The following is a 17537-nucleotide window of genomic DNA, read 5'->3' as shown; positions in this document are numbered from 1 at the left end:
GGGATACCGGAGGTGGTGCCTCGGACGCGGAGGCTGCCCCCCCCTCCAAGCGCTGCGTAGGCATGGTCGGAGGGCCGGCCCAGGCTGTTCCAGCTGGAGCAACGCGTCCACAGGGCTTGGGTCAGAAGGGGGTTGGGACGACCCCAGTTGTGGTACCCCCGCCCGGGACACTGTGAGAAGGAGGAGCATTAATAGAATATATTGTATAGTCTAATATACATGTTACATAGTCTAGTATCACACATAAGCAGAACTTTGGAAGGTATCTTAAAACCTACCAGTGCAACAAAACATTGTCAGGTATATTCTTACAGTAACCAATTCCATTACATTTCAGAAATCTCATATTCTACTATGCTAAATCCGTTCAACATTAGTACCATTCCACCTGTAAACTACATAGGATTTATTTTACCAGTAAAAGTTGCAGCAGGGCCCCATGACAATATGAAACCCTGTCTTGGTCTCTTCCTCACTCACCGTAGCCCGCTGATCCAGACTGGCCCTGCCCAGGGAGATGACACTGCTCTTGCGAGACCCCAAAGCAAAAGTCAGCTGGTCGGCGGGGTAGAAACCCCCAGGGGCCAGGGACAGGTCCAGGTGACCGTTGGGAGTGAGGGTGCAGATTTTAGGGTCTAGAGGGAGGTGTAAAGAGGAGGAGGAAGGAGCCAGGATGGAATGTGAGAGGAAGAAGGAAAAGATATCCTTTAATCCTGGTTAATGACTTCCCATTCAAAATAGGATCAGTTCAACTTTTAACTGCTCAAATGAAAGTTCAGCTGTCTCTGTGTTTGTATTGGCTGTCATCGGTGCATAAAACAGGGGCCTGTACTACGAAGCAAGATCAACATGCTCTGGATTACTTTCAGTTACCCGGCTACGCGAAGGTTAACAATCGCAATCACGATAAGCAGTACTACGACGGCGGTTATCAATTCTCTAACTCAACCCAGATCTTTCCAATCTAGAGACGTGCGCGTTCACATAAATGGGCGGTGTTTGCACCGTATGTCCAATCGCAAACATGGACGAAACAAGAGCCGCATATTTCACGCAGGAGGAGCAGACAATAATCTTACAAACTTTGTCTACTCCTCCTGCGTGAAATATTGGAATGCAAGCATATCAGGAATTCAGACATATGATATAGGCAAAATTCAACAAAGTCGCTGCTGCCAATCTGGCAGAAAATAGCAGACGCTGTAAATGCGTAAGCTACATGACTTAATGAAAATGTGCTCATAATTACACGTGTGTATTCCACAACGTTAAACTTTTGTTGCTGTGTTATTTTAGTTGCAACCCTGCAGTGGCAACCCTGCAGTGGTAAACGATTGTGGGAGCAAATAAAAAATAAAACCATAATTCAAAACGGTAAGCCAATACTTGTACATATTTTAAGGCCAACAAGTACAAGGCTGAATTGCCTGAACTAGTCGCATTTTTAGGATATCTATCAGGGTCACCCCATGATGGAAGGAGTGGAAGGGGGCGTTTCTTCAGACCCTGGTGGCAGCAGGTTGGAAGCCCAGGCATATGTATGTTTCAAGTAATCAAGTAATGTGACCATGTTCATTCAACAATTATTTATGAATATTGTAGGAGTGAAATGTATTACTGTTCTCTGCAGTGACTGTCGTCCCACTGTGCCATACAGAGGTAACAGTGAAACTAATAGTCATACGCCAGTATGTATGCCATATGTGGTTGCTAAATATTGATCCAATATACCATTTACTTTCTCAAGTGGAGGTCCAAGATGATCTCTGTCTGCCTGCTCATTTTGGGGGTACACTTTTGAGTTGTGTTTACCACTTGCAACACAGATGGCGAGAGTGTGTGAATGTGTGGCTATAATTGAAGTGTCTGTGGTGACTTACTAATGGTGGTGGTCTCAACACAAGACACAAGTCCTTAAAGTGCTCATTTCAAATATGACTCAATTGATTAAATTGCTATGGTGTTAAACTCAGCAGGAATAGAAATGTCTTCCTCCCCCTGAGCCTAGGGCCTCCACTTCAAAGCCAAGACAAAAACACAAGCTATAAGCAATGAACCTTGTAATAGTCAAATGGACACCTTCAACTTTGACCAAGTGTGCCTTGGAAAGGGACAATGTTCTTTTGTTTCAGGTTGGAGCAGACAATGTGAGGGGCCCTGTATAAAAAAAAAACCTGGAGCTCGATAAGAGGCTTTAAAAAAAAAACAAGGCTGGAGACAGAAAAACTGGAATATGAGAAGAGATAGTTATTGACTGAATGAATGACACTAAACTTGGTTACACTGACATATTTTTCTGTGTTCCTAGGGAAGGGAGAACACATGAGGATGTATTTGTTACATTTTGTTCTACGTTTTGGTCTTTTTAATACCTTTTTGTGGCTTTCATGTTGTGCCTTTTGAATCTTTTCTGGGGGTTTTCACTACTTATCTCTTTCAATGTCCTATTTATTATTTTTGAAAAATTGTCAAATATTGTTTTCATTACTAGTTTCCTGTAAATGTATGTTTAAATGAGCAAATGATTAGTCAAATATGATATCATTTGCATACATTTCCAGAACGGAAATCAGAACATTGAGTGAAAAACCTTGTACATTTTGTCCAAAAGTCCAAAGTCCAAAGTTTTTACAAAGGGCACTTTGGAAATCTCTTTTTCAGCACTACATTAATCAGAATATGGTGGCAACAGCCATTAAAGAAAATCCGTTGCAAATTGCGCGGCAGACCGAGTTCTTGCTCAGGTTCTCTGCATCACCCACACTATAAAAGTACCCATAGCGAAATAACGAAACGCTATGCATACAGTCTGTGGGAGTGAGTGCACAGCTTCAATGTGTTGCATTGGCAACATACGGCTCAAGAAGCTGGCAATATACGTAATTCCCTCTGCTAAGAACCTATATTTTTCAGGAAGATACTCATGAGGGAATGCGAAAGGGTTTTGTCAGTCTCCAAATGTTATATTTCTTCTGAGCGCACCTCTGACTATCCGCGTACCAAGCTCCACAAGAACTTCTATGAACGGTGACGACATTATCGTCAAGAATGAGTTAGTGGGCAGGGTTTTTATACCGGTTGATCTCTGATCTCCAACTTAACCTGCTCCCGACCAGGTTAGCCATTCAGCATGTGTTACCATGGCGATCTACCCCGGTAACAAGTGATCCACCGACGTAGTACAGAAAACCCTGGGTTGAACCTGAAGTTACCTCGCTAACACCAAATCTTGATTCGTAGTACAGGCCCCAGGTGCCAGACAGGCTACTGAAACACTTCCTCCTTCCTCTCCTGATTTATGTAAACAATAAATTTCACTGAAATAACCTCTTGGCTGCTAAAACCACATTCAGTGAGTGGAATCAACCTTGGCATATTCTACAGCTACTAATGTTATCTAAACATGCTTGTACATCTGAACAGTCTCTGTAAGGGCTGTGCTAAAACTAGTCACATGCTAAGTATGTTTACAGCCTATAACAAGCCTACAAGTTTAGCATAAAGTATTTCAATAGCTAAATGCAACTTCACAACTCGCCAGGCTAATGCCTCTGCGAGCTGACTCCTGGGGCCCGTTCATCGTAAGAGTTGAAGCTAAGCTAATCCATTGTCCCTTTAGCCCGTTAATATTAGCGAGCTAACTGAGAACCGCAAATATTGGTTCGTCGACGGCTGATCCGCATCCAAATCATGTGGTTAATTTCAATCAGGCTAAACTTATCAGGGCAAGTGCACGAGCACGTCCTACTTCAAAAGGCAGGAAAGGTCGATCACCAAAACCGTGATTTTCTAACGGTATGATGGCGGAAAAGACGAAAGAGAGAGCGGTGATATTCTCGCCATCTGAGCAAACTATTATAATCTCTACGAATACGCATAAGCATATTATCATGTCTAAGTCAAACACCGCCACCGCTGCCAGAGCAAGACAGGCATCTTGGCAAAAAAATTGCCGATAAACTAAATGCGTATTTTGGTAAAATGGCTCATCTTTAGTGCATTATTACCTCGATCAATCAGATCACATTTCTTTAAATGTGCCTGCTGGCAGTAGGCTTAATGGAAATTAATAATTGAATGAGATCTTGCTAGCGAAAATTATGATATCAACTTTTTCAGAATAAGTATAAAAACAAGGCCAGAGTATAATTGATACGAATTCATAGACACTTATGAGGATATATGTAGGCCTACTGAAAGCCTATGTACTAGGGTGACATCAGGTAAAATGGGCCACTTTTTGGTAAATCGTTTGGGACAATAATACAATACCATATATGCCTTTTGCATGTATTTTTATGATTACTAATGACTGTTTTTGATCTTTTTTTAAATTATGTAATAAAATATAATTATTTAGGCCCTACAGTTCTTGAAACATCAGCTGTGCCAACTTTTTTGGCACAAGCATTTTCAGGTAAAATGGACCAGCTGTTCAGGTAAAATGGGCCAGTGAAACTGCAAAGGGAAATAGTAATTTATCATCAAATTTACTTTTAAAACACAGTTGCTTATACAGCCACAAAACATTTAAACTGCATTAAACAAACATATTCATATGTGCCATAATTTTAAAAAAATGATCCTGAAGCCAAGACTCGTCACAGTTCCATATATATGTGACAATGTGCCCTCAATACCCAGCTTGACCAAAAGGCTCTCATACTGGTTAAACCACTGGCTAACCACCTCTTTGTTGAGTCCAGCAGCCCGTGCTGCAGACAGGACCTCTGGCTTGCACATCCAAAGCTCTGGGTTGTGCTTTAGAAAGTTCTTAAACCAGTAATATCCGGCCCTCCCTGCTGTCTTGGAGAAACCAGAAATGTTGTTCTTGGCTGCAAAATCAAAAGCCACTTGACGGACATCACGTTTTGTGAAGGGAAACCCCCTCTGCGCCAATGTGTTGAGGGTGGCAGCAAGCTCCCTTTCTGCCTCCTGTGGAAGGTAGGGCTTCTGCCCTGACACATGTTCACTGCCAGTCACCTTTCCACTGATGCGTCTTTGCAGTGTTGATTGCGGCACACCCCATGCTCTTGATAAGAGGTGCACACTCACTGTAATTCCTTTCTTCTCTCCCTCCATGAATTAATCTAAGGCCCCCTTCATCCTCTCCTCTTTCCACAGATTGTAATTGTTTGGCCTTCCTTTCCATCCCTGTTTCATCTTTGTATCCTTTCCTCTCTGGTCCTTGCTCCTACTCTCTTTTCTCTCTCTTTCCTTCTCCCTTTCTCCTCTCCTCTCGCTTCCTTCTCCTTCGCCATACTCACTGTACATAAAATATCTACTACCGATATTACTGTTGGGGGGGTCATGGTGTGACACACACACACACACCCTCACACACACTCCAACACGTGTATGGGTGTTTGTGAGTGACACAGATGATGGCCCATTTTATCTGAAACCATGTTGCCCATTTTACCTCAGTGGGTTAAGGTCAATTGGACCACCAAGAAAAACATAACTTTTTCAAAAAATATGTTCATATACCAAACTAACAACACTATTTGTGATTGATGCCATCAAGACAGATATTCATAGTTTTTTTATGTGCATGTAAAAAAAAAAAAAAAGATTTATCATCCTTATTATAGTTTAATTAGATTTGGTATGCCAGGCTACTTACCATGCAGCTTTCTGGTGCAGTCTTGTTTGAATTATTGGCCCGCCCACCATAGCAACCATAAAGCAATCAAATCCCCTGTTACTTGTCAGGGCTGGGACCCCCAAACCTTAAATGGCCCATTTTACCTGATATCACCCTATGTATGTGTATATGCATGTAGGCCTATGTGTAAATCCCTCTTTGATTTCATTGACTGGGGCATGGCCAGGAATATGATGAATTGATTCATCAGCTGGTTGAGCGTCAAGTACACTTTTCTTACAGCAACGCATGCTGTGGCTTTGCCAATGTTTTCTGCATCGCCTATACTGTATAAAAATGTAGCCTACCTGACGCGAAAAACCTCAAGGCTATGCAGAGAGTCTGAAGCACAGTAAAAGTTTCAAGTAGCTTTATTGTCCATTTCTTCACGTCAAGAGATAAAAAGGAATCGATATGAAGTTTCCCACTCTCCCACAGTGAAACATAAAAAGCACAGGCACAACAGATAAGACATTTCTTAGAACATAGCGTTACATATTCACATACAGCAGCATAAGCTCATAAAGCATAGCTTGCTGCGGCGTGTGATATTTGCAATGTACGGCCCGAGAAGGTCTTGCAAATAAATGAGTCCTTGTCGGCTGAATCGATATCGCTCAAACAAGAACTCATCCGTGTGAAATAAAGGATCTTGGCGATCGTGAAGAACTATATTGGTATGGAAAGTTAATCGAACTATACCTCCTTGGTCAGCTGGGTCTCTCAAAAAGGGAGCTGCCAATTATTTTCCGGGGGTGTGACAAGCTTATCCAGCTACACTTACGTTAGCCTGCTCTCGAGCAGGTTAGTGCTAATTGATATGTTACTGTGGTGATTTATCTAAACTTGCTTCCACGAACCAAAAATAGGGGCGTGTTTTATCTTAGCCTGAAAATTAGCTTGCTAAACTGCTTAGCGAGCTACGACGAATACCCCCCTGTTGGTTTAGTCTTGGTGTGTCCCACAGGGAGATGACAGCGAGGGTAGTAGTAGCATCACATATATTATGCACAACTCAGAAGTTTACCTTTCAGAGAAATGTCTAGGCTCAGTGATGTGTGCCATACAAATCAGAGTGGTATGATTTGCCAAGAGCATATTTTTCTGTACATGTAATGTGCTTTTAGAGCTCAACTTAGCATAATTTTATAGATTTCATGTAGAGTATTTATGTATGGATGAATGTAAGGACGGATGTTAAGTATTTAAAAGATATTTTAAGACATAATGATCAAAATCTTTGTGAGAACAGGAACAGTGGCGCCTAGTGAAAATTCTGTAACTATCCTAATACAATTGAACACAAACTGCATGATACAAGTGCTCTGTGAAATAGTAATTATTTAATTAATGCACACTGCTATAGGCAAATGTCCACATCTGTGGGAAATAAGTATCATCATTACACTCAGTTCAGAAATATTGAAAACCACAGACATATGGGCACTTGAGCCACTCTCCCTGGTAATATTAGGAAACACAACTATTACTGTAAGACTAAATATTAACAATTTATAGATATATTTCTATATTGCTAGATGCCACAGACGCGTGTATGTGTGTTATTATGTGTACATGAATTTTGCCCTTCTGTCCTTCTGAGTGACACACTTGTCAATGTGCCTGTACTTCCACCTCCACTTCTTTGTTGTGTTTCCTCACCCCAATCCGGTGACCTTCGTCCAGTTGTGTAGCGACTGTGGCAATTTTAGACTATTTTTAGGGGTGCTCAAGCACACCTAAATTTCATCTCAGCACCCCTAAAAATAGTAATAAAAAATGTATTATATTAATTATTATTTTCTTAGAATAAGTTTGAGTGATCTGACATGTTAAAACAATGTTTATTGTTGGCACATCTTTAACATTTCATTTGATGCTGGTAGTTCATGAAGAAAGGGACTTTCTTTCAATTTTCCATTCATTCAGTATTTTGCATAATAATACATAAATGTATTCATTGTAAGACAGTGAAATTGGTGATTTATTAGCAAGGGGATTTAACACTTTTGCAAGGCACTGTATCCATGTCACATTCTCATTGGGGCTGAGCCGCCCTAAAGGTCTGATCCTAGAATCACCCCTGCGTAGCGATATTGACTTTGCCTGGCATGGCTAGCTTGATTGTATACTCCATGTGTGCCTTTGTAGCCTACACTCTTTTTCTCAATTTTCTAAGATAAATATTTAATGTCCTGAAACCTCTTGGATCCTGTTAAATGTTCCCAAAAACGCCTAAACAGCATACCCAAAGTAAATTGACTGATGTTCTTGAACCATTTGGAGTACATGCATGTAAATGGACTCGTTTGAAAGCTGACACTCTTAGTTATGTTTCTTGACAGGACCCCTGTCAGTCCTACTGATGTTGAGTAATAGAAGCTTGAACATAAGGAAAGTGAAAGTTTCTATTTTAGCCTAGATTTTGTGTTGAAAACAGAGGCCTGAAGAGGCCTTGAGGTGGTAGGTATTAGCTGGAAGACAGCATTGGACCACAGGTTGAAGCCTTACCCAATTCGAATCAAAAGTCAAACATAATACCACAATATATTCAGATTTGATAAAGGTTTTTATAAGAATACATCCAGGCGTTTTCTTTTGGAGACTCCAGAATTACCCTTGTAACCAAGGTCAAATTCTTAGTATAAAAAGGTATAATTGTTATCTATAATGAAAGGTGGTATTTAGAACTATCATATATAACAGCTAAATCCCTCATTAGTATTACTGAAACACAAAAACTGAAGCATGAACACATTGGAGTGCTTTATCTGATTCCCAGGATTGGCACTCATAGAACACTGACATATTGCGCAATCGACTTTTATTTTGAAGGCTCCAAAACACTTAGCATATGGGGTATCGCCATTTACAGCTAGCTCTAAGCTACAAGGATAACTAGCTCATTTCAGAGCCAGTTGAAGGCCAGTTATAAAAAATTGTGTAGAGGGGGTGGGGGGGACGCACAGACCTAATTGGCTTTAGAGGGCTGTCACCGGGGCATGGAAGCTCCTATTGGGTCGAACAAGGTGTCAATCAAAAGGTTAGAGTGTAGCGGCCATTTTAATACCAGAGAATGTCTAATATAGAGAGAACTGCCACTCTCAGGAAAGTTCCGGGTTCTGAACTGGTTGAAATTCCATGTGAGGGCGCTAACGAGCGAGTGCAGAATGAATGGAGATCTATGGACGGGTACCCCTCAAAATCCACTTTTCTCAGGATATAATTTTTTGTCCAGTAATTTGAATTCTGAATTCGAAAGGGGAGGCCAAAAAAATACACAATGCCGGGTTTTAGATTTTTTGAAAGTCCCCTTTCTGTTCTAAAAAGCTTTAGAAAATGTCATTGACGTCATACACATCGTACGACCAGAGCTACTGCTTGACGGCAAGCTCTGGTCACTTACTTTTTTCTCTCAGGGCATCGACAACACAGCTGACAGGTCAGGCTCTCCCTGTCAATACACATGCTTGAAAGAGTTTTGGCTTGCTAATGTTGTTGCTAATGTTGCTAATGCTCCGACATTCTGATTCCGCTTCGGATGCCATCAAGCGGGAGCTCTGGTCGTATCAGTCCTTTACTAACCAATCAGCATTCAATAGCAGAATGCTAGCGTGTTATGGGCAACAACGACTCACCATGTAAGAAATCAAAAGGACATAAGTACTCGTTCATTCAATTTTCGACCTATAATCCATGTTGAACATGCACAAACTACAATCAAATCGGAGATTTTTCAACGACAATCAGGCGAAAGAGACAAATTTAGCCGTTTAGCTCCATAGACTCCCATTCAACATGCACTCGCTCGCGATCACCCCCAGTGGAACTGTGGTGGAACTGCAGCCAAATTCGGTACAATGGGGTTTAATAGGGAGTGGCAAGGCTCTCCTTAAACAGGCTCTGTTAATACTATCCACGCGTTTGTACTCTGCTCACATCTCTTCCTATGAGCCATTGTTTGTGAGACATTGGAAAAAATAATTTTTATGAAGGAAGAATGAAGCAACAAGATCGTGGCTATGTGTGGATGTAATTCACTGTTTGGACAATTACTCGACATGGTTTGATACTTTGGACCTTTGGGAATGTAAGCAGATGAGGTTTTGATGAGTTGTGTGCATACCTGGAACATTCCGAAGTAATCGTAGGTAAGTCAAACTTTTTTCTCTGGCATTGTTGAAGGAACGGTCACCGGAAAAAAGACATTGACGGTACTTGCTGTTGCGAATTGCGCTTGAAATGGTTTATTTCAATGAAAGCACAAGAATCGTAGCTTTCCAACGAGGTATCATATGTTTAGCCGTATAAAAAAAATATTTGTTTTAATTGAGTGCGTTCTCACTGAGGGAGGGGGCGCAGCGTTGCTGGCTCGCCAGCGAGCCAAGGAACGGAAAGAGGTTTTAACTCCCGTAACAGTCCATACTGTATCTGTTCTGAATGTTTTAAAAAGCAAACACGGGAAGCAAAATAAGCATTGACATGATTGCATCCAGCTAGCCCGGCCTTTCTGTTGTACCAATTGCAGGAGAACCCTCTAATTTACCCTTTTCGCTCACCTGTTGAGTAATTTTGATGTCAGGTGGATCTGGGCCAAGCTCTTTTATTAAAAATGTTCTCCACTAAAGTTCTACTCTTAAACCGTTCCTTAAGGTCTCTGAATAGGGTATGTAACATTGGTTGAGCTAAAAATGGCCCGGGTGCTGTTCTATGAGCCCTGATGCATCCTGTGAAGTAGCCGTGGGAAAACACAAGAAGTTTTCTCTTTTTATGGTATGCTCATGAATATATAGATGAGCTGCGCACTGATTTGTTGGTTAACAACGAGTGAAGTTGCAGAGTAAAGATGTAACACAGCCAACAGCACTCACTGAAACATCGAAGGTGGAGACTTGAAATAAAAACGTACAAATGAATTAGTGCTGTCAAACGACTGAAGTCTTTAATCATGATTAATTGCAATAATGTCATAGTTAACTTGCAATTAATTGCACATTTTAATTTATTCTAAATGTCCATTGATTTATTTTTGTCAATTTTTAGATATTTTCTTATCAACGTGGAAAAGTGGATCAGATTGCTAAGTGCAAATGTTTTTTTATTTATTTATTGAAAACAACATTGCATTCGCCTGGCTTTGTAGCCTGGCTGCCAGCCCATCTTAGCCCCACCCCCAAAAAATATGCAGGAAGTTGGGTCTGGGGTCGCTAGTTTTGGGAAAAAGTATGTCCGAACAGGAGTTGTTCAGACCAATCAAATTGTCAGGGCGGGCTTTATACAATGATGATCAACAGTAACGTAATCAACCACGTCACCAAAGAGTGCTTGGGTTTAATTTGTTTTCAACAAACCTAATCAGAACCTGTTTAAGGGGAGCCTTGCCACTTTCTGTAGACCAATTATTTGTTTGTAAACATTCGGGATGCACGCGCAATGTGGCTGCATAAAACCGGGAAAGGATAGCATTTTAAATGGGAAAAGGACCACACGGATAATACAAATAGTTAGATTTAAAAAGACCAAAAAGGTAGAGGAGGACAGCCTTAAAGAGAGAAAGCAATTACCCATTGATCTGTCGCATCAGAATTTTGATTCGGGTCACGAAAGTCTTAAATTTGAGTGAGAATGTCACCCGGTACAGACCGCATAGTCGAGCGGCAACCATGTCTTCACGTCATGTCACAAAGTTCATAATTTTACAGTTTTACAGTCAATTCTACATCTAAAAAGTCGAGCTGGCAGTGTGTGCAATGTTGTATTTCACTCCATACTACACCAGAAACGTCAGGGAGGACTGCCTAATGTAGACACGAGCCTGATGAAGATAGCCAGCATCTCAGATTTATCCGTACTACACCAGAAACATCAGGGAGGACTGCCTAATGTAGATACGAGCCTGATGAAGATAGCCAGCATCTCGGATTTATTTAACCGAGCCTGTTTTATTCGTCCTTTGCCTGAGATTAAAGCGACCTCCGTTAGCCAGGCTAGTTTTGCCCGATCACTTGGTCAGGCTATTTAAGGGTATCGGGGTCAAGTGACTTTTGTGCATAGACAAGTGAAACGTAAATGTATTTGTCCATAGGCCAAGAGCCTCAAAAGTTAATATCAAGCCCTGCAATCCAGTGGCCAGAGATATATGATGACCTGATCGACACTCCAAGTGTAATAGACAGGGGGAGAAGTTTGTCTTTTGCAACCGACATGCGCAGTTGAGCCTGCTTGACAGTTGTGTGACGTCAAGTGATAATTGGTCTATTAAGCCCCATTGTACCGAATTTGTTTGCAGTTCCACCAAAGTTCCACTGGGGGTGATCGCAAGCGAGTGCATGTTGAATTGGAGTCTATGGAGCTAAACGGCTACATTTGTCTCTTTTGCCTAATTGTCGTTGAGAAATCTCCGATTTGATTGTAGTTTTTGCATGTTCAACATGGATTATAGGTCGAAAGTTGAATGAACGAGTACCTATGTCCTTTTGATTTCTTACAGGGTGGGTCGTTGTTGCCCATAACACGCTAGCATTCTGCTAATGAATGCTGATTGGTTAGTGAAGGACTGATACGACTAGAGCTCCTGCTTGATGGCATCCGAAGCAGAATCAGAATGTCGGAGCATTAGCAACAACGTTAGCAAGCCAAAAAGCGTTCTAGCATGTGTATTGACAGGGAGAACCTGTCAGCTGTGTTGTCGATGCCTTGAGAGAAAAGAGTACGTGACCAGAGCTTGCCGTAAAGCAGTAGCTCTGGTCGTACGATGTGTATAATGTCAATGACATTTTCAAAGAATTTTTAGAACAGAAGGGCGACTTTAAAACAATCTATCAGCCAGCAGTGTTTATTTTTTGGCCTCCCCTTTCGAATTCAGAATTCAAATTACTAGACAAAAAATCATATCCTGAGAAAAGTTGATTTTGATCGGTACCGCTCCATAGACCTCCATTCATTCTGCACTCGCTCGTTAGCGCCCTCACATGGAACTGCAACCAGTTCAGGACCTGGAAGTTTCCCGTGAGTGGCAGTTCTCTCTATATTAGACATTCTCTGACATGATGTTGCTCTGATTGGTTGTAGGTCTATCCAATTTAGCGAAGAGGCATTTTTTTCCGGGTTCAGTTGAAACACGCCCCATACCCACAGCCCAACGGAGCGGTTTCAGACTCATATTCTGACTAAAATAATGAGTATGACAACGTCAGGCTACTGGCTTTGACGAGGGGGTGGAGAATTCAGCTGTGTGCTTGGCCAGGTGGTATTTCAGACTGGACGTGCTGCGATTATAGCTCAGTTCACAACGACAAAAACACAGTCTTCTCAATGGAACCATTTGACAACTTTTTAAAAGTAAATGTTCCATTCAGAATTTTGTTGGCATCCATTTTGGCGTCTCGCGCTTGCCATACACTCAAAAAGTAACGTTAGCCTACTACTTGCCGGCTCGCAAGCCCAAACAAGTGTGTCGTGCCAATTGTTTTGTTTCCGGTCTAGCTAGATCCAGTGTGGTGTGGTTGTAGTTTTTCTAACGTCAGTAGTTGCTACAACAGCATGTGAAAAAAACTGCTAAGTTTGCTTGGCCAAAAAGAACGTTAATTGCGCAATAAAAAAATTGACAAGTAAAAATGGGTTTGTGCTAACGCCGTTAATAACGTGTAAACTGACAGCGCTAAAATAAATCTATTGTGTCTACACGACACTGTTTTCAACAGATTGACTAGATATTATTTAAAATTATAAAGTTGTTTCCACTTCTGTTGTCAAAGCAAACGGGATCGACTTAGGTGGGTAACGTTAGCACTACAGCTTAGCAAACCAACTATCGTGATTCAACTTAGCTTCAGTTAGCTCTAGCTATCTTGCTGAAAAATAAATCTGGATAAGTATGCATCTTGAATTGTAGATTTACATGACAAAACAGGTTATTTATTTGAATGAAACACAGTCAGGAACATGAAATAACGTTAGCCCCATTTCCGATAAACTAAAACATCACACATTCTACTGATGCTAGATACAGGCAGGATACATTAGCACTGTTAATAACTGTTAGTGACGACATAATACTACAGCTTGCGGTTGTGATGAACATAAGGTCGGAACAGCACCTCTTTTCAGCAACAGCTTCATAGCAAATCCTGCTTTACATTGTCCCAGGTTTTCAAAACTGTCCTCTTTGAAATGGTTTGAGCGAATGTGTAATTGAGGGTCGAAAGTGCACAGGGATCTTCTCAAAGACAAACATTACAGCCCGTCAAGTGTTTGGTTCCTTAGGAAGACTCTGAAAAGTGTAAGCATTCCCTGTATAGTCTGGAAAACTGCATTTACGATGGTCCATTTTCAATTTCCTAAGAACTTCTAACCTTTCTCCTTTGTAATTCACATGGAAGTACACAGAGCAGCGCGCAGCTGAACTAGTGTCTGAGATTTTGGGCCAGAACACCAGAGGGCTAGTCAGTAGGTAATTGTTGGGGGGTGACGTCACAAATTCAGCTTTTTTTAAACTGATCGTTTTACAGCTGCAGTTTAAAGTTGTGATATTTAGATAGGAAAGAGGAGTCAATCGACTTTGAGGTTCACTGTATGTCCGTTTTACCCACCAAACTGTTATTATTCAACTATGACAAGGTAAAATCGGTTTTGCAATCAATGACCCCGAAAATAAACCTGTATCAAGAAAGCCACTTGAGTCTGCCAGTCAGGCCCGGATTGGCTAATCGGGAGCACCGGGAGAATTACCGGTAGGCCTGTCTGTTTTTTTTACAACAAGGGCCGGTGTTGTCATGGCACTGGGTTGAAACAAGGATGCTGTCCCTAGGCTGCCTGCACTCACAGCAGGCCCGCTCTTTTTATTTATTATTTTACTGCGGGCACACTTTTTAGGGTTCCTCCGTCAGGAGGACCCTATTGTAATTGTTGGTATTATTAGGATTCCTCCGTCAGGAGGAATTGTTATTGTTAGTATTATTATTATTAGGATTCCTCCGTAAGGAGGAAACCTATTGTTATTGGTGGTTTTATTATTTGTAATTCTTGTACCATGGGAGTCAATGGCAGCCCCTAGACCCCATCGACAACTTTTTGTGAAATTTGGCACACTCATTAAGGACAGTTTCTTCTATACCTACACCAAGTTTCATGTCTCCCATTAGACCACTCTAGCGCCACCAATGGGTCAAAGTTGGACTTGTGTTTACACACGCAACTTTTGAACCGTATGACTCATTTTCAAAAATGAGGTACCATTGGATTCCCTGGATCAAGCCGAGTTCAACGCACACCATGGCGTTAATTTCCGGTTATATAGATTTCCCGCCATTTCCGGTTTTATCAAAAACCTTTGAAAGCCTACTCCTCCTACAATTTTTGTCATATATTCTTCAAAATCACCAGAGATGATCTTCAAACCAAGCCTCACAAAAGTTATCAAAGGAATTTTGATCCTCATAACCGTATGTCCGGTACAGCCAATCAAATTCATCAGAAAAGCCGCCAAACAGGATGTGAAGTCATGTCTCAGCAAATCTTTGAGATATCAACACTAAACTTGGTAGATCGGAGGAAGACACTACAACATATTACCATGTGCAAAGGCAAATTCATATCTCTAAAAATGATTGATATAAATCAAATTGAACTTATCGCTAACGCTAAAATAATGCTTTGCACATCAGCCAGTCAAAAACTGATACTCTGATTCAATCACAAGTTCATATGAAGACTCTTGAGAATGTTCATAACACAAATCTGTGAAAAAGTTGACTGTAAGATGAAAGGTCGATTTTTGGTGAATATTTGAAACATGCTTGCTTGGCTAATTTCTAGGCAAATTTCCAATGAATGTCTCCCCTGCTCCTCCCCGCGCGTGCTCCAAAATCTCACACACACTCAGCCTTCCCTTGACACATGCACGGCCAAGACGCACACGCAACATTTCAGGAGAGTGTGGGCTGACCAAGCCCCCACTCATTCCTTGGTCTTTAGCAAAGGCCCATGTGGCTCTTGATGGTATTGCATTTCCGATTTTGTATGCAATGGTAAAAAGGTCTCAAATCCTGAAACATTGATAGTATAGACCAAGAGTAAATACCACACCTCAAATGGCCCACCATTACCCATAGGTGGCGCTATAGGCCACGCCCAAAAGCACAAAGATACAAGGCTTTCTGGAATGGATAGGTTCACCAAGCCCCCTCCCTTCACGTATTGGCTTGAAAAAAGGCCCATGTGGGTCTTGATGGTATTGCATTTCCGATTTTGTATGCAATGGTAAAAAGGTCTCAAAATCCTGAAACATAGATAGTATAGGCAAAGAAACAGTTTAACAAAAAGCCCATGTGGATCTTGTTGGTATTGCTTTTCCGATTTTGTATACAATGGTAAAAAGTTATAAAAATCCTGAAACATTGATAGTATAGACCAAGAGTAACTACCACACCACAAATGGCCCACTATTACCCATAGGTCTTCCCTTGACACACGCGCGGGCTTGGCAAGACGCACACGCAACATTTCAGGAGAGTGTGGGCTTACCAAGCCCCCACTCATTCCTTGGTCTTTTGCAAAGGCCTTGTGGATCTTGATGGTATTGCATTTCAGATTTTGTTTGCCATGGTAAAAAGTTCTCCAAATCCTGAAACATTGATAGTAAAGGCCAACAGTAACAACAACACTTTAACAAAAGCCCATGTGGATCTTGTTGGTATATTTTTCCGATTTTGTATGCAATGGTAAAAAGTTAAAAACATCCTGAAACATTGATAGTATAGGCCAAGAGTAACTACCACACCACAAATGGCCCACCATTACCAATAGGTGTCGCTACAGGCCACGCCTTAAAGCACAAAGCACTTCACTTCTTGTGAAGATTAAAGCACTTCACTTCTTGGCTTGAAATAAAGGCCCTTGTGGATCTTGATGTTATTGCATTTCAGATTTGGTATCCCATTGGAAATTCTGCAGCATTGATTTTTCTATACAGTTACAATTTGTCAAGAATATACATTTTTCAATGGTTCGCAATGCTTTACATGTAAGCCAGTCAAACAAGTTCATATGAAGACTCTTGAGAATGTTCATAACACAAATCTGTGAAAAAGTTGACTCTAAGATGAAAGGTCGATTTTTGGTGAATCTTTGAAACATGCATGCTTGGCTAATTTCTAGGGAAATTTACAATGAAATGTGTCCCCTGCTCCTCCCCGCGCATGCTCCAAATTCTCACACACTCATTCTTCCCTTGACACGCGCGGGCTTGGCAAGACATACACGCAACATATCAGGACTGTGTGGGCTGACCAAGCCCCAACTCATTCCTTGAATATCAGCATAGGCCCTTGAGGACCTTGGTGTCATTGCATTTCCTACTTTGTATGCAATAGTAAAAAGGTCTCCAAATCCTGACACATTGACAGTACAGGCCAAGAGTAACTACCACACTTTACCCAAAGCCCATGTGGATCCTGTTGGTATTGCATTTCCGATTTTATATGCAATGGTAAAAAGTTTTTAAAATCCTGAAACATTAATAGTATAGGCCAAGAGTAACTACCACACCACAAATGGCCCACCATTACCCATAGGTGGCGCTACAGGCCACGCCTTAATGCATAAAGATACAAGGCTTTCTGGAATGGATAAGCTCACCAAGCCCCCTTCCTTCACTTACTGGCATCAAAATGTGCCGTTAAGCCAGCAAACAGGAATTTGGGTTGTATCTCAGCAAATCTTTGATGGATTCACACCAAACTTGCTGCGTGTACTTGTTACCCTCTTCTGAGGATGTCTAAAATGTTTTCTGGGTTATTTGACTGCTTGGCCACCTCATTGCTGCTTGCAGCTATATTTGGAATTGGTCAGATTTGGTATCCCCTTGGTAAGTCTGCAGCATTGATTTTTC

The 17537-nt window shown here is 41.4% G+C and overlaps 1 protein-coding gene across 1 annotated transcript in view; it reads right to left on the bottom strand.

The window, feature by feature from the left end:
* The window catches only part of cacna1ia (calcium voltage-gated channel subunit alpha1 Ia), a 442500-nt gene that overhangs the window by 131853 nt on the left and 293110 nt on the right, over nt 1-17537 (bottom strand). The window contains 2 exon segments of the mRNA XM_084676906.1: nt 8-170; nt 481-635. Of these exon segments, the coding sequence (XP_084533032.1) occupies nt 8-170; nt 481-635 (318 nt within the window).

This window comes from Hypomesus nipponensis, chromosome 17 (assembly GCF_054491055.1).
Source record: "Hypomesus nipponensis isolate SF chromosome 17, ASM5449105v1, whole genome shotgun sequence".
In the NCBI taxonomy this organism is placed as follows: domain Eukaryota; kingdom Metazoa; phylum Chordata; class Actinopteri; order Osmeriformes; family Osmeridae; genus Hypomesus; species Hypomesus nipponensis.
The sequence above is the reverse complement of the archived record's forward strand: the minus strand, read 5'-3'. Positions and strand labels throughout refer to the sequence as shown.